General features: G+C 33.3%; 1 protein-coding gene across 1 annotated transcript in view; it reads left to right on the top strand.

Annotated features, from left to right (window-relative positions):
• Positions 1–17,203, top strand: part of CCDC102B (coiled-coil domain containing 102B) — a 251,247-nt gene extending 234,044 nt beyond the window's left edge. Inside the window, exon 9 of the mRNA XM_057700148.1 lies at positions 16,990–17,203. Coding sequence (XP_057556131.1) covers positions 16,990–17,020 — 31 coding nt within the window. The 3' untranslated portion in view covers positions 17,021–17,203. The remainder of the gene's footprint in view (positions 1–16,989) is intronic.
• Positions 17,204–18,759: the final 1,556 nt, after the last annotated feature.

Below are 18,759 nucleotides of genomic sequence, written 5' to 3' on the forward strand. Positions count from 1 at the left end.
GTTGTATCTCTCCCAATCCAGAGACTTTGAGACAGGCAAACAACCAATGCCGTTCTCCATAAATTCACCAGACCCTCATGATTAGGTTAGAAGGGCCCTTTAGGAATAAGCCACAGTAAGACACACAGTTTCCACTAAGGGATTCCTAGGGTCTGAGCTAGGACTTGCTTCAGGGACCAAAATCCCCCCAGGAAGACAAGGCTGCATTTTTTTTTTTTCCAGCTGCATCTACCCAGTTCCATCAACCATGTGATCTCACACAGGTGTTCACTCCCATGCTTCTGGTAGAAATCAAAACATAAGAAGCATCCTTTAGGGGCTGCACATCTGGGCCCACAATGCCGTGTTTTTATAAAGAGCAGTGAGGAGGGTCTGGAGGAGGAGAAAAGCAGGTGCACGGCAGGACAAGGACGAGCATTGGGTCTGTGCTCAAATTGTCATCTTCCATTTTCCCAGATTCACTCTTGTGCCTCTTTTACACAGAATATAAATGGGTGTTACTTTGTCGATGTTTCATCCTTTACAAAAGGGTTTAAAATACTAACAAAATGTCAGAAATAAAAAATTAGTATGTTTTCTTCTCTTTATTGCTTCTGCATGCTTGATATTGTCTATGCATTCTGCGTTTTCCTACAGGGATTGCGCTCTACAATACTGCTTTTCTGTTTAATTATCTGTACTTGGTTTGGGAGCTATGTATCTTGATATTGTTTCTATGAAAAGTCATTAAAGTTATTTTTAAAATCCTGAACCTTGTATTACATCTCTCTAATTAAAGTGAAGAATAAAATTACATTTTAAATATTCCCCTATATGAAGAATTGTTTATCTTAATATTTGCCTTTATTCTTCCAGCCCTTCTAGAAATTACCTGAGTAAAATATATAAACTGGAGATATAAATTTATAGCTTTATTAAATTTTATTTACCCTGATTTTCAGTTTGTAAAAATCAGTGACTCATTATTTTTGATGTTTGTAGTCAACCTACATCACACTTTCCAAACTGCTGAATCCCTAAATTTATGTCACTTTTCAGGTGATTGAGGTCCGTGTGTGGGGGTGGGACAGTTCCTTGAGTACTTTACCTTTTCCATCCAGCCAAAGTCATAATTTCATATACATTTAAACTTACAATATAAGGGTCATGCTCCCAATTCATATTTATTAACTTATTTAGCAGGGATTATACTCAGATTCATATTTTCTTTGTTGACCATACTTTTAAGATGTTTTGGTATTTGCATTTTTTTTAATGAAACCATAAAGTATTTTCATTTGAACTCTTACTTAGTTATAAAGTTTAACTGACATTTTGATCTAGTACTTGCTATCACTGACCTCTATATTTTGCTTCCTCACCCAGTAATCTGGGATACAACATTTCAGTAATTTTTTCCAGGAACAATAAGCAGCTCCTGTTGCTTTTGCACATGAAGAACAACTTGGGTTGCATGTAATTCTAGGTTCACAAAATATTGCCATCAATAGACACCATTTTACTATGTTGGTGTTATAGAAGAGATATCTGTCTTCAATTTAATGCTTGCCTCTTGAAAGTATACTTTTTTTCCTACAGAAGTACTAAAATTAGTCTTTCACTTTGAATGTGAACAGACACTATTCCAAAGTGAATACATAGTTAATGTTAGATGTAATTGGTTTTTTTATTGCAGTATAGTTGATTTAAGATAGATGTAATTGTAAAGAGTACATTTAATATGTATGCTCAAGTCTAAGTTTCAGTTGAGAAAGTTTAGATGCAATGTTATTTCTTATGTGTTTTTATTTTTCTGTGTTTTCTTTCCACCTCAGGATCATCAGTTATTCCTTCAGCAATGTCAGTAGATGTTTGTTTTGCCATGTTTTTCACTGTATCAATTATATTCTCTCCATGCATTTTAAACTCAGATATTTTTTCCTTCTAACCTCTGAGATTCTCGAGTTTGTTAAATTTTCATTTCTGCTAGTACTCTACATTCAAGACAATTTTCTAATCTCTTTTACAAGTTTCCTTTTGTCCTTCTCTAATGTTACACAGCTCTTTTTTCATGGTAATCATTAACAAGCACAGCTTCTCCTTATGTCTCTTGCCTCCATCATAAAGGCCACTTCGCATTACATCATGTAGGAGATTCCCAACAGAATTAAACACACACACACACAATTTCAAAATTTAAGTTTTCTTTGAATGTTTACTTTATTCTGACTTCTCACAATATTATTTCCTTTCCTTTTTTGATATAATATTTTTTCTTGGATAAAATGTCCTGGCTGTTCTTTTTTTTTCTGTTAAGTATTTTGTCTACTTAATTTTTCTTATATGAGGAGACATTTATTCAGGTCAAAGTACCTACATTATTATCAATTCATTTTCTAAAAGTGTCGTAGCATTCATAATATGTGATCCTAACAGAATAGAGAAAACATGACCAGCTCAAACTTATCACAAAATGACAGTTACCTTGACAGTTGAGACAGTGAGTCACAGGGACTGAGGGTAAGAATAACATTTGTTCCAGCTGTTGGTTTTAAGCCGTGAGATCTATAGCAATTTAGCAGCACCATGTGAGTCATAGTTGAAATGCTCTGACACCTTCCTATTAAAATACCTATTAAACATTGCAAAATCTTAAAACATTTCAGCAGCACTGGAGAAGAGTGTACTGTCATTTTTTGGTGTGGAGAGAAGACAGGGTTTCTGTCAAGAAGTGGCAGGACCCAAGCACCATCTGGATCTTTGGTTTCCTTTCTTGTTCTGGCTCACACACGTCCCTACTTACTCTGTCTGCTTTCTGTCCTACTTTTTTCTTCACCCTATATATCAGAAGAGCGTGAATCATTTAGTTTGGCAGCTCTTCTGTCACCAAATGACGGGCTTCCACTCTCCTACCCTTGCTCTCTCCATCCTTTTCTGCCAGAGTAGTTCTCTCCTGTTCTGATGGGAACTCTTGGCAAGGAAGAAAACGACTATGAACGACTTCGGGATATGTGGCACTGATAGTTGACTTCAGACCCCATGTGCTCAAGGTTTTCTAGCTGGCTCTACTATGGTATGCTTTATACCACAACAGCTTTACTATCATATCATGATCCCAGTTGGTACTTGAAGTCTTTTATAGCCATAAATGTATAATGTTATTCAAAAACAGTCAACTGCTAACGTGTGCTTTTTCAATGGTTTACGATCTAGAATTGCACTGTGGTTGCTGTAGGTCAACTGAATGTCACTTGGGATTTAATGCAGTGTATTGTCAATACCAAATAATTGATAATAACACAGTGTAATAACTTACCTTAAGCAAATAAATTGTTTAATGTACAGCATAAGCTCTAATTTCTAGGACTTTTCCCTGTGGCTTCCATAGTGGACTAGATCAGCAGATTAGCATTACTAAAGAATATTAAGAGTTTTCTGAAAAGGAGCTGACCAGAAAAATACCTTTTCTCTCTTCTTCTCATTTTCAGTATTAAAAATTAAAGTTTCAAATGGCAGTGTGCAACAGAAATACAATGTGAGCCAGATATGAACCACATTTAAAAAAGGAAAAAGGAGTTTCTGAAATTAACTATAATAGTATATTTTACTTAGCCTAACATATCCAACGTATTGCCATTATCAACGTACAATAAATACAAAAATGAGGTAAACAGATGGAAAGATATTCCATAATCATGGATTAGAAAAATTAATAGTTAAAATATCCATACTACTCAAAGCAATCTACAGATTCAGTGCAATCTCTATCAAAATTCCAGTGACATTTTCCACAGAAATACATACCCTAAAAACTAAAATTTGTATGGAACCACAAAAGACCTTGAATAGCCAAAATAATCTTGAGAAAGAAGAACAGAGCTGGAGGCATCACACTCCCTGATTTCAAATTGTATTACAAAGTTCTAGTAAGCAAATCATTATGGTTTTCACATCAAAACAGGCACAGATGTCAATGGAACTGAATACAGAACCCAGAAATAAACCTACACATATATGGTCAATTAATTTACAACAGAGAAGGCAAGAATATATGATGGGAAAAGAACAGTCCCTTCAATAGATGGTGTTGTGAAAACTTGAAAGTCACATGCAGAAGAATGAAACTGGACCACTACCTTATACCATACACCAAAAAAATTAACTCAAGATGGATGAAAGACTTGAAAGTAAGATCTGAAACCTTAAAACTCTTAGAAGAAAACATAGGCAGTAAGCTCCTTGACATTGGTCTTGGTGATGATTTTTTTGGGATCTGACACCAAAAGCAAAAAGGCAACAAAAGCAAAAATAAACAAGATCACATCAAACTAAAAAGCTTCTGCACAGCAGAGGAAACCATCAACAAAATATCAACAAAAAGGTAAACTCCAAATGGCAGAAGATATTTGCAAATCATTAACCTGTTAAGGGGTAGTAACTAAAACATAAGTAACTCATAAAACTCAATAGCAAAAAACCCAAAGAATCTAATTTAAAACTGGGCAGATTATCTGAACAGACATTTTTCCAAAGAAGATATAGTGATGGCCAACAGGTGCATGAAAAAATATTCCATATAGCTAGTCATCAGGAAAATGCAAATCAAAACCATGGTGAGGTATCATCTCACACCTGTTAGAGTAGCTATGATCAAAAAGACAAGAGACATCAAATGCCAGCCACTATGGAAACTAGTTTGAGGTTCCTCAAAAAATTAAAAATAGAACTACCATATGATCCAGCAATTCCACATCTAGTTATTTATCTGAAGAAAATGAAGATAGTAACAAGAAAATATCTGCACCCTCATGCTTATTGCAACATTATTTTCAATAGCCAAGGCATGGATACAGCCTAAGTGTGCCTCAATGGATGAATGAATAAAGAAAATGTGGTATATATAAATATATACCAGAATATTATTTAGCCATAAAAAAAATCTTGCCATCGTGGACCTTGCCGTATTGGACCTTGCCCTCAAAACAGGTGGAACTTGAGGCATTATGTCAAGTAAAAGACAGACAAAAACCATATAATCTCACTTAAATGTGAAACTAAACAAACAAATGAAGCTCACAGATACAGAGAATAGACTGGTGGTTGTCAGATGGAGAGGTGAGGGCAGGGGGTCAAATGGGTTAAGGGGTCAAAAGGTACAAACTTCCAGTTATAAAATAAATAAGTCATGGGGATGTAGTGTGCAGCATGGTGACTATAGTTAAAATACGGTATTGAATTTTTTTTTTTTTTTTTTTTTGGCCATGCCGCGTGGCATGCGGCAGGATCTCAGTTCCCCAACCAGGGATCGAACCTGTGCCCCCTGCAGTGGAAGCACAGAATCCCAACAACTGGACCACCAGGGGAGTCCTATATTGAATATTTAAAGTTGCTAAGAGAATAGATCTTAAAAGTTCCCATCAAAAGAAAAAAAATTGTAACTGTATCATAATGGATGTTAAGTAGACTTATTGTGGCAATCACTTTATAATATATACAAATACTGAATCATGTTGTACACATGAAATTAATATGTCAATTATACCTTAATAAAAAAGGAATTTTCAAGTTTTTTGTATTTATTTTATACTTAGGGCAACACATCTCTATTCGTACTACCACATTACTGTTGCTTGATAGTCAAATGGAGTTAGTGGCTACCACTTTGGAAAGTGCAGAAGCAAGCTGTGAGGCAGAGTATTTGAATTCTTTGCTTCTAGAAATAGTAATAAACATTTGAAAAAAAACAAAATTTATTTTTGTACCGATTCTATATATTCCATGAGGTTACTTAAACAGATTACAATTAAAAAAAAGTAAAAAGCAGTGTCTATTCTAGATAAATTAAATGAACTAAACTGTTTTCTGATATAGTATTTCTAAGCATTTGTAATAGGAAAATACACATTTTAAAATCTCATATATGTAATTAATTGTAATTATACTTAAGGAAGTAATAGCTACCACTTACTCTCTGCTCTGTATTGAGCCAGTGAACCAGTATCTTTACATAAATTAATGTTAATAATCTTTGGAATAACTTACAAAATAATTTCTGTTTAATGAAGGAGTTTATGAAAAATGTTGTCTATTCTTCCCTTTTATGTTTTAGTTATGTGGAAGAGAAGTCTCTGGGTCACTAATTATTGAACGTAACTGGAATGTATCTTTGGATATCATGCTATTATAGGTTTTCCCTTATTTTCTGTTGACAATGTAGTTTCACTAGTACTAAATGGATATCAAGATATAAAGTGAAAATATATTTTCCCTGTTCAACTGCTGTGATTTAACTGAACTTTGCCTTATTTAAAGACTGAAGGAGTGAGAGATGGAGGCCCACAGTCTGACGATCTGATCCTTCATGGCTGGGACTACCTTCTTAAATTTTATATTCCTTAATTATTATTGTTTGGCTTCCATCTGAACAACTTACAATGGTCACGTCCTACCCCAAGACAAGAGTTAAAAACACCTGCCACCGTTTTGCTAAAGTTTGTCTCTAGTGCCTTCCTAGTGCCCTTCAAAATGTGAGCCTGTAAATAAATTCTGTAGAGATTACTTATATTTCTATTGAAAGTATCAGTTATAACACTGTTCTAATTGTTTGTGACCAGTGAATTTCTGTAACGTCTGTTTTCTGAAAAACAGAAATACATTGTGTGGAAAAGGAAGTTATGCGTGTCAACAGCATTTTAGAGTTCATTGTTTACAAATACTTACTGAAATGAGGAGTTATCACATTATGAGTTACTCAAATTTAAGTGTATTTTCCGTTTCATCATTTTGTTGCATAGACCTCCAATTGTATAACATTCATACATTATAAGGTGTCTCAGTAAGTTCGTCGTTTGTAAGCTACCTGGTCTGTGGTATTTTGTTATTGCAGCCTCAACAGACTAAGATGCTGTTAGTGCTTGGTATTAGTCCATTTTAGCACAGGTGTATCTTAACTTATCTCCATATTGGAGCAGAGCTCTTACTACTAAGCCATGCAGGGAATAGTGTTTCTGTGTTTCTGGTGTCTCAAATGCAAGCCTTATGTGTATGTCAAATTTTCTCTACTAGAGCTGGGAAGGAACCCAACATTCCCCCAGTGCTGTGAGACCTCTAAAGCTCCTAGTTTCTCAGTATCTGTTCTCTGCTGGACCTTCTAGAATCATGTCTTGCACATGGTCAGCTTAGGACCTGTCACAGGACCTAGGGCATATTCTATGCAGATGTTTGGAGTGCTTCTCTCTCCTTTTCTCCTGATATTTTGCCCTCTAAATCCCAGCCACTTTCAGAGCCGGAGACTCCGATCTCTTGTTTCCCCCACTCTCTGAGACCAGCGTTCTCCGTCTGGCTCTATATCTCTGTGCAGCATTTTAAAAAATGTCCCCAGTGAGAAATGCAGGTTTAATGTGGGTCCCTCTTCACATACTTCATATGCATAGTCTTTTGCTTTCAAACATGTTTTTATGCGTATTTATACATTTTGCCCAATTTTTATACTTGTTTACAGCAGTTGGATAAGTCTGATACCAGCTATTTTGTCTTGCTCAGAAGCTAATTATTCTTCATATCCACTCCAGCCACTCCCTAATAAATCAGAAAACTCAATTAAATCTTTTATCCATACATTTTTTTCTCTACCTTTCTGCTACTACTCTGGTCTAGATTATTACAATCTCCTCCCTGGATTCCTACACTAGCTTTCAACTCATATCTCCAGTTTGGCACATACTCTACATTACAGTGTGGAATTCTAGAAACACAGTTTATCTTATGTCCTTCTCTGGGTGAACTTTCAACAGCTTCTCATTAAACTTAGAGTAAATATTTGAACTCCTTACAATGACCTATAACACTTGGGACGATGTAAGCTTTGTAAATGGTGTTCTGTGCGCGTCTCTGTTCCTTCATGTTTCAGCAGTACTGATTGTTTTAAAATTTTCTAAATCGCCAAAACTTTACCCACAGCTATACTTTTAGCAGTCTGTTTTTTGATGACCATGACGTGTTCATCATTCTTCCTCTGACTTCTTTCTCTAGTTTCAGGTGACAGCTTAAGTGTCACTTCCTTGGTGAGGCATTTCCTGATTTCACAGAACTTTACCCTTAATCTCACAGCATCCTAATCTTTTAGTTCATGCCACATACAAAATATGATTTCCTACTTGTATGCAGGTATGTGCTTTTGTTTAACTACTATGTTTTCTACCAGATGTAAGCTTCATGAGGACAGAGATCATGTCTTTGTTTTAATTGCCCCTCTATGCCCAGTGCTTATACGTGGTATGTGGTATATAATAGGTGTTACACAAATATTCATTGAATTAAAGAAAAATATATTATATTTAACTTCAGAGAGAAGGAGTTTTCAAAATCAACATCTGGAGGTTTAATAATCAAAATTTTCAAAGAATTTTAGAGAACTGGAACTGTAAAAACCATGAAGATTACCTACCCAAACATCATGTTGATGTAATAACTCCTTTGATAATATCACCTATACTTAAATCATCCCAGCATTAGGAACTCACTTATTTCACAAGGAATTATTGTCTATCTTCAGACAATTCCTATTACTTAAAAAAAAAAAGTTTTTCTCATTAAATTTAATATAATTTAAGCCTTATATTGAATGGTTTTACTTATAATCTTATAACAAGAGTTCTCTCACTTTTCTAAAAGAATTCTGAAAACAATGATACATTTTTTTCCTTTCGTGATTTCTTCAGAAATTAAACTACTCAAAGATGTAATTAAAAATGAAAGCTATTCTTACATTTCACTGATTTAAAAAATGACATTCCATTTTGGATGCTTTATCATTACTGGCATTCTTTAAGCTGTATATTAGATCTGTTTCTTTATTGCTATGCACAGTTAATGACTCCTATTTGTGTGTACTACAAGTAAGAAATTTTCAGTGTCAGTCAAAATAAAATATAGATTTTTAACAAACAAATTTATGGAAAGAAAGAAGTCTTCTCTTTTAGCTAACATTAACAAAAGTACGTCAAAATTTTTAAATATAGTGTTCATATCTGCCCACTAATTATCTTATTGTCAAAAAAGTAATGAAAATCTTTGTGTGTATGTATGTATGTATTACAGTAAACGGAGTAACTGTTTTGAATGAGAAGACTCATATGTAACATAGAATATCTATTTACCCACTCAGTGTGTGTGTATGTGTGTGTGTTGTTAGAAACATATCTATGCTCTATCTCACAGAATTGTAATATTGTCAAATAAGAAAATACATTTGAAAGCATTTTCAAGGTTTTAAGTGAAATGTTCTTATACTGCCCACTGTAATCATAAATAATTTTAAAGAACTGGTATACATTTTTAAAAATAAGTAAAATGAAACACTAGTCACTGGCACAGTTTGCTTTTATATGCATGAAGCAATTTGCAAAATTGAATTGTTTTGTTATCACGGTCCCTGTTTCTGAATCATTTTTATCACCACTATTCTTTTAGATGTAGAGATTTGCTTATAGAGTAAGCCACTTTCTCCTAGCTCTTCTTTGGGACTACATTAGAGCCTTCTAAAATTGTATTAACTTTTATGGGTCACTCAGATACCACTATACGAGTTATTGTTTCAGCACAATAAATTACATTTTCCAAATTGCTGCCAATAGATCATCATTCATCTGGGAAAATGGGAAGTGTTTGGTAGTCTAATTACATATCTGATCCCTTTAAGATTCTGACCGAATAAAAATATAAACCATATGTGACATAATAGTGTTTTAGACATCAAATTAAAATCTAATAGCACAAATCATTTATACATTCATATGTGATATGCTGCCTTGAGAATATGTAAGCAGTCCTTTTCAAGATGATGTGGTAAGATTATGCATTGATCGTGCTTTCTCTACTCTAAACATAGCAGTAAGTAATAAGACCCATTTTTAAAAAGCCATTAAGAAACCTAGCCATGTTTAGTGGTACAAATAAAACTCTCCATCGGCCAGAAACAACACAGAAACCCAAAACAGGAATTTAGCTGCAGGCAACAGTTTGCCTGTCTCTGGATCCAAATGTGGGCCATGGTGACTGGGAGTATGACTCAGAGGGGCAAGAACCAAAGTCACCCCCATAAAGTAGACTGGAGGGAGAGACGGAGAAAAGACATTCATGACAACCAAAGAATCCCCCAAATGTCTCATCATATCAAAAGCCTGTTACCAACATTGATCAAGAAAAAGGAGGGACTTCCCTGGTGGTGAGGTGGTTAAGAATCTGCCTGCCAATGCAGGGGACATGGGTTTGACCCCTGGTCTGGGAAGATCCCACATGCTGTGGAGCAGCTAAGCCGGTGTGCCACAACTACTGAGCCTGTGTGCTGCAACTGCTGAAGCCTGCACGCCAAGAGCCTGTGATTCACAGCAATAGAAGCCACTGCAATGAGAAGCCCAGGCACTGCAACAAAGAGTAGTCCCTGTTCACCGCAACTAGAGAAAGCCTGTCACACACAGCAAGGAAGACTCAATGCAGCCAAAAAAGAAAAAAGAAGAAACACATCCAACTAACTTAAAAAAAGATTGAAGAACAATATAACTACAGTTATAGTTGACACTTATAAAATACAACTAAAGATTCTGAAAGACTTTAATCAGTTAAAATTACAAATTGATATATATGAAATTTTCTAGAAAATAATTTCCAGTATTCCATAAAAAATAAAGAAACCCGATAGACTAATTATTATTATTAAATACTTTGCTCATGCATCAAATTCCTTATTCCTCCTTGAAACAAATAAACCAAGTTTTACAGATGATTTTTATAGGTGAATTTTATCAAAACTTTAACAGATGAAAAAAATGTTTTAGAGAAATTAAAAGAGCACATTTCCTAACATATGTTATGAGACAGGAAATTATTTAAACAAACTTGATGAACATAGTGTAAGAGAAGAGAGTTATAGATTTATCTATGATTACAGGTGAAAAAATTCTAGGTGATAATCTTGGCAAATGGAACCTAGAAGTGTTATAAAATATTCATCATGACCATATGCTGTTTATTCTCAGAATTCAAGAAAGGTTCTCTATCAGAAATGTATTAATATATTCTACCACTCTGAGAAAAATGGGATGATTGTTACATAAAATAATAAAACAATTAAAAAATATTAACCCATATTCATGGTTAAAACTAAGAATATAAAAGAAGTTCCATTATCCACTTAGGATTTCTACCTTAAAGATATCAAACATTGTTCTTCACAGGGAATCATTTAACCTCTCAAGTTCAGAAACAATCAAAAAACAACAAAAATGACCAGTAAATCTGCTAGTCAGTTGTACCACAACATTGTAAATAAGCAAGAAAGTAGATTGTAGATAAGCAAGAAAAAAATGGTGTAAAAACTGGGAAAAAGTCAATTTTGCTATTATATACAGACAAAATACACATCCAAGTCAAGATACAAACCAGTTATATAAAAAGTTAAATTTTCTTGACAAAAGTTCAAACTAAAAACATAAGAAAAAAATTCCAATAATAATCCTAAATCTACACACATTAAATTTTAAAAAAGTTTTGAATAAATCAAAACAAGCATGCACAATTCCTTTTGAGAAGTTTACAAAAAAAAAAAAATTTTAGGTGCTGAAAGGTGCCCTAAATAAATAAGGAGCTCTATTACATTCATGGATAATATGTTATGATAATAATGTCATTGATCTCCAGACTAATCTTTAAGTTTATGCATTTCCATTCAGAATATCAACAGAAATCTGCATGGAACTTGTCAAATTGTACTGATGTTCATATTGAAGAGAGTAAAGTTTCGAGAACAGCTATTTCTGAGAGCAAATAAAAAAAGAGGTGCCTTCAATCATCATCTGATATTGATAATCATTTAAAGCTATAATAATTAACGTAGTAATGGTGTTGGTTTCATAGATATTATGACATGTTTACTGGCCTTGTGGAAAACCGTATAGCAAGCAAGTAGAATGTGCTCAACTTATTCATAGATAAACATCGTCTGAATAGTATTTCCTACTAAAGTCAAATACATCATAAGAATGTCCATAACATTTTTCTAGGAACATTTCTTTTAGCTATCTTAGAAATCACAAATTTAAAAACAAGATCAGGTGGTGAGCATTATGTCTTCTGATAATTTATATTACTTTAAAAATGAACTAACACAGTGAACATAACCAAATTCCAATAGTCTTTTCCTTTTTTTTGTGGATGCAACATTTTCACTGTTTTGACAAAATAGTTATACACACATATATGTTATGGATGGATAGGTAGGTAGGTAGATAGAAAGGAAGGAAGGTAGCTCCATGATTTCAAGGATATTTGCTTTATAGCAAACAATTAGAACAATGTCTGGAACATACCACATGTATAAGAAATATCTTCTTCAATAAAAAAGCTAGTTTCCCATTAAAGAAATAAATTATATACCATTCTTAACTGCATTCCCTTTATTTAAAAACACTATCATGGCAGCTGATTAGATAATTTTGTGTTAAAAATACATAAAAAGAGGTCATTTTGTATATTTCAAATTTGCGAAAGGTAATTTTTTGGTAGGGAAACTGAATAAGACATTTCATGGAGTAGAAACAAGGAAGTGTTCTCCTAATGTCAGTTTGCTAATTTTTCTAGACTTGTAAATTCATAAATCTTTGAAATACACTGTTCAGGTTGACGATGTAATAGTACCTACAAGACCTATAGACATAGAAGCACAATTTCTGTTTTTTTTGTTTCTGAATCCAGTATCCAAATGCTTTTTCTTTTTAAGTTTTGGAGGCAAGGTGAATATTGTAGTAGGAAAGCTCTGACATCTTAAAAGATGGAATTCCAAGATCGCAAACAAACATTCTAATTTTTCTTGAGGCGGGGGTGTATGCACACACATGCTTGCATTATTTACAACAAAATGAGCTGGTGATCCCCTCATGGTCATTTGCATCTATTATTGATTTATAGTGTTTCTCAATAGATTTTCTTTACCTTCCTCTTATTTTGGTTTAGAGAAGAAAAACTTCACCATGAATGAACAAGTCTGCTCTTTTCTGTATAGTTCATACATTTCTAAATGTTTTCTTATTTTCATGAATGAGAAGATTATAAAATACGAAACCATCCTGTGATTGTTTATTCATGGTACAGTGGCAAAAGGATATTAACACCAAATTTCATCAACTTCACGAATGAAAAACTATTTTGTACAGTAAACCTTAGCTACACTGTGAAATAGCAGTTAGATAAGTAACTCACAGGTACAGTAGAGCTGCACTTTTAAGAGCATTCTTAACACAGCTACCTGGAACATTTTTAAATGTTCTGTGTTCAGACATATAGAAACATACACTCACGTGGTCATTACTTCTATTCTTCTTTTAACATATAAAAGTTAAGTAGAATTTGGTGAACTGAGGGATAGGAGACAGGTAAAAGACAGACAACTAAAGATGTGTTTATATGTAACTTACATTTCTATAGATGGATTAATATAATTTATCATTCATATTTTTGTCCTATATGGTATTTCTATTTACTTATGCCCTCTGAATACTACTCTATATATTATCCTCATCATTTTTTTATAATGTCTTACTTCATTGCTAGATTTTTACATAGGAATGTGCTTCAGAATGTGAAAGCAGGGCATTTGATCTATTTAAGGGAATATCTCCCCAATTTTGTACCCACAGTGATTTCTAAAGACAAGAGAAATGGCCTTGAATTCAAGGGTAGGTGTCTAACTCTTCACAGTAACCAGATTAAGCTAACTAAAAATTATGCAGGGTGTGGAACACTTAGATTCTGCATTGCTCTAGAATTCTAATATGAAGAAACCATTTACACCCAAATATATTCTATCATCTTTTAAGACATCTAGAATGTATATTATTAAATTTTAATCTATTATATTACATAACATTTGTGAAGATCTTTTTATTACATTTTGTTGTCTTTTTAAAATTAAGCAGAATCCCTATATATTTTCATTTCATTTTCCTGGTAAATTCCATACATTGCACTTTGAAAATGCCCTTTATGTGTAGATTTCCACTTCCTTATTTAAGTATTTTATGTAAGGTATTTTCCTCCTACCATAGCTACAACTGTTAAATAAATTTAATTATAATTTAAATATTTCTATAGAAATTGTCCTGATTAGGGGACAATGAAGATGTCAATGAGCAATAATATTTCTGTTGAAAGTTACATTTTAAGTGACCTCCACTGTTGGTGTATTTTCATGATTTAGTATTTAACTTTGACATTTACACACTACCCAAATTTGTATTTATGGGTTTTATATCAAATGGCACACCAGAGTTGGTGCCTAAGAAAACCTTTGAGTAGAACAGTCACACAGCTCTTTAAAGACTTGCAATATTATCTGATAATTATTGCCACTGTCAAGAACACTATAGAACTCTGGCTGTAAAACTTGCTTACGCTGTCAGATGTGAAGACAAAAATATTGATTCAATCACAGATGATTTTCTAGTGGCACAGTTGACGTTCCATGTTTACTTCTGGTTATTAAATTTTGACGATTAGTCATTTCTATGACATATGCAATTGACAACCTTAAATATCAAAAATTAATGATGACATATTCAACTTTTAAGAACGTGTCTTCTATTTTTAGAAATTCCCATTTTGAAAAATGTTGATATCAAGTAAAAAGAAAGCAAAGTTATATAGATCAACTTGCATGTTTGTAAGCAGGAAGTTGACAGAGTTTGCATTTTTAACATTAAGCAGAAAAGAAAATTCTCAGTGACCCATATAAATCTGAATTTCCCCTTTGGTTGAAAATAATAACAAGCTCATAAATGCAAGTGATTTGTGAGAGAACTCCCACAAAAGTGTATTTTATTGTATTTTATTGTATTTATCACTTTTTAATCTCTTTATGGAAAATAAAGTCAGTCAAATTACTATAATATTCATGCCTCATCTATTTGCTATAGAATTGCTGGTGCAGAAACAAAGAACAAAATATGATGCTGGGAGGGAGAACAAAAGGAAGGAAGGAAGGAAGGAAGAATTAGCTAAGTTGCTTTTAATTCCTTTGAGATAGTAAAGTGAAGAATTAAAATCAACCTTTATGGGGAAGATTCCATATACCACGGAGCAACTAAGCCCATGTGCCACAACTACTGAGCCTGTGCTCTAGAGCCCTCAAGTCACAACTACTAAGCCTGCATGTCACAACTACTGAAGCCTGCAAACCTATAGTCCATGCTCTGCAATAAGAGAAGCCACCGGAATAAGAAGCCCAAGCAACAAAGAGTAGCCCCCACTCACGACAATTAGAGAGAAAAAAAAGCACACCCGCAATAATGAAGACCCAACCCAGCCAATAAATAAATAAATAAATAAATAAATAAATCCTAACAAATTAAATTTTTTAAAAAAATCTCATTATACCTCATTCCATTAAATGCACCTTAATTCTTCTGTTTTAAAGATACATTTTAGCAATGTTAGCTTTATTTACTAGATTTATTGAAATAAATCTATTACCTTTGGGTATATAAAAATAAATGTCTTCATTTAAATCATATAATAAACTATTAATTCTGGCCACAGAATGTGAAATTCAAGGTTTTTCCATAGCATCTAAAATTTAGTGTATATTTTTTATTAAATTAAAAATGTTAAATTAAAATATCTGAAATGTTGGCTTAGCATTAACAAAATTTTCAGACATAATCTCAGGGACCCAAGAATTCCTACAAATATTTTCACTGAGGGGCCAATGGGTGTCTGGTGGATTTTATTATCACTATATTTACAGATCTAACTAACATTGGTTTGGATCCTAAGAGACTTTATAACATTAGGAAATTAAAACTTGTAGATGGCCAACTGATGTTTTTATTTAATTCCTGAAATTCTTAGTCATATACTGGAGAGACTTATTTGGACAGAGGATTAAATGTAAAATACATATAGATACTTGCTTACAAAAAATATTATACTCTGTTACTAATTTCAACAATTAGAATTATTATCATTTGAGAAAGTTTCAAACTTTACTAGATTTTAATGGAATCATGAGATATTTGAGAGTCTGAAAATAGTTATTGAATTAGCTACAAAATGATCGTATCAGGGAAATCTAAGTGGGAATGAAATGGTCCAAAATGATCCACTCTGTGAAATTCCAGCCTTGCCCTTATAGCTTTTCTTCAAATATACGTATATATTTGTGAGTTACTGTTTTTGAAGTGTATTGGTTTAGACAAGTGTCTTCACTGGACCTTTATAGTAGATGAGGGTCTTCGCCACTTCTTAGCCCACTCCCCACAGTAGTTACCTGAAGCCATCAGCATTCTCTGCAGGCCCTCCCTTCCTCAGTGGCAACCTGCATCCACCTTACTTCTGATTTCATAGAGTGTATAGATTATTTATTCATTTTTAGTGTGTGTCTTTTATTTTTATTGAAGTAGAGTTGCCTTACACTATTAGTTTCTGGGTGTACAACATAGTGACTTGATATTTTTATAGATTATAGTCCATGTAAAGTTATTATGAAATATTGGCTATACTCCCTGTGCTGTATATTACATTCTTATAACTTATTTTATACCTAGCAGTTTGTACCTCTTCATCCCTTTCACCTATCTTGCCCCTCCTTGCACTCATCTCTGGTAACCACAAGTTTGTTCTCTGTATCTGTGAGTTGTTTCTATTTTGTTATATTCGTTTGTATTATTTTTTAGATTCCACATATAAGTGAAAATATATAGCATTTGTCTTTCTCTGACATTTCACTAAGCACAGTATTCTCCTGGTTCATCCACGTTGTCACAAATGGCAAAGCATCATTTTTACATATTGAGTATTGAGTAATACTCCATTGTGTGTATGTATCTCACATCTTTATCCATTCATCTGTCGATTGACACTCAGATTGCTTCCATATCTTGGCCATTGCAAATAATGCTGCTATGAACATTGGGGCGCATGTATCTTTTTTGAATGACTGTTTTCATTTTCTTTGGATAGATACCCAGGAGTGGAATTGCTGGATTATTGAGGAAACACAAATCAAAACCATGAGATATCAACTCAAACCTGTCAGAGTGCCTATTGTCAAAAAGACAAGAAGTGTTGGAGAGGATGTAGAGAAAAGGAAACCTATTACACTGATGCTGGGAATGTAAATTGGTGAAGCCACCATGGAAAACAGTAGAGTTTCCTCAAAATACTAAAAACAGTTTTTTTTTGCGGGGGGGTTGTTTTTTTTTTTTTGCTTTTTAAAATACAAATTTCCACATACGGACATCCAGCCCTACATTTCGTACTCCAGGATCATGTAAGAGTTTTTCCTCTTTAAAACAGATTTATCCCATTTACTCTGATATTATTTTCCCTAGCTTATTTGGAATCTGGATTTGGCCGTGAAGCTTATTTTCTCTCTTCACAGATTTTCTAACTTTCTTTTTGTACTGGTTTCTTCAATGCTGCCTAGCAAATATATACTAAAATCTTAGAATTATAGAACCCAAACTTTGCTAGATTGATATTGCCATCTCTTACAATTTCACTTTTTTTTTTTTAAACTTTCTTACAGATCTCTTGGGCTAAATATTCTCTAGTAACTAATTACTATGTCCAATTCCTCAATTACCATTTATATTAATTTAACAAATGTTTCTATAAGGCATCCTATGTGTTGAGCACGGCTTTAAGAAGTACTGTATTAACACAGTATTGTATTTTAAACGTATGTATTATGTGTGTGTGTAACTCAATCCATCTGTTCTTAAATACCATGCAAAAATCTATTTCTGATTATAAAAGCATAATTTGCTCATTTCAGAAAAACCTGGAAAATAGAAAACACATGTAAACACAAAAGTTATCCACAATCTCAAAAGTCAGAAATACTGATAACATTTTGCTCGATTTTGCATAGTTTTGCAATTGTCTGTGTGTAAGCATAGGTTCATTTTGCGTATTTATAATGTGTGTGTGTATTTGGATGACTGATCAGAAGAACTAAGAATTATGAGGGTGAGTCAAAAATTATCCACACTCCGGTTATAATAAAACTTCTATAAGTTCTACAGCCAGAGGGCGGATAATTTTTGACTCACCCACGTACATGCTCTCGGTTATGCATTGCTCTAAGTAGAATTCACCCATCTAATCTCAACATCAACCATATATTTATTTTCCCCACTTCACAAAGGAGGAAACTGAGGAAAAGAGAGGTTAAGTAATTTGCTCATTAAGTGGCAAAACTGGGATTCATATTCAGGCAGCGTGACTCCGGAGTCCATACTCACGTATATAATGTCTATTCTACACAACCTCTCTCTGGACACACACACTCACTCTTTCAGTCTCATACATATGGTAAATATATACCTACATGCTAATTATATAATTATGTATATAGTATAACCACAATTATGATGTCTATGCAGATTTGACCCTTTTTATTCAAAATTATATTTTAAATATTTTGCTATTTAAAATGATTAAAATACCATTTTGATGGATTCATAATATTCTAAGGTATGAATATATTGTTTGAAGTTTTCTATTGTTAAACATTTTTTCTCCTCTTAAATCTTTAAATATTGTACATATTATTGCAATAAACATCTATGCATATAAAGTTCTGTTCTAATTTTTCGTTAACTTAAGAATACTCTGGGGACAAAGGCAAGACATGGTCACTGATGTTTCTGTGAGTCAGTGTGTGTGTAGGTGGTGGCAAGGCAGCAAAAAATAGATGCAAATATGAATAAGATTTCATACTATTTT

Source organism: Hippopotamus amphibius, chromosome 11 (assembly GCF_030028045.1).
Source record: "Hippopotamus amphibius kiboko isolate mHipAmp2 chromosome 11, mHipAmp2.hap2, whole genome shotgun sequence".
In the NCBI taxonomy this organism is placed as follows: Eukaryota; Metazoa; Chordata; class Mammalia; order Artiodactyla; family Hippopotamidae; genus Hippopotamus; species Hippopotamus amphibius.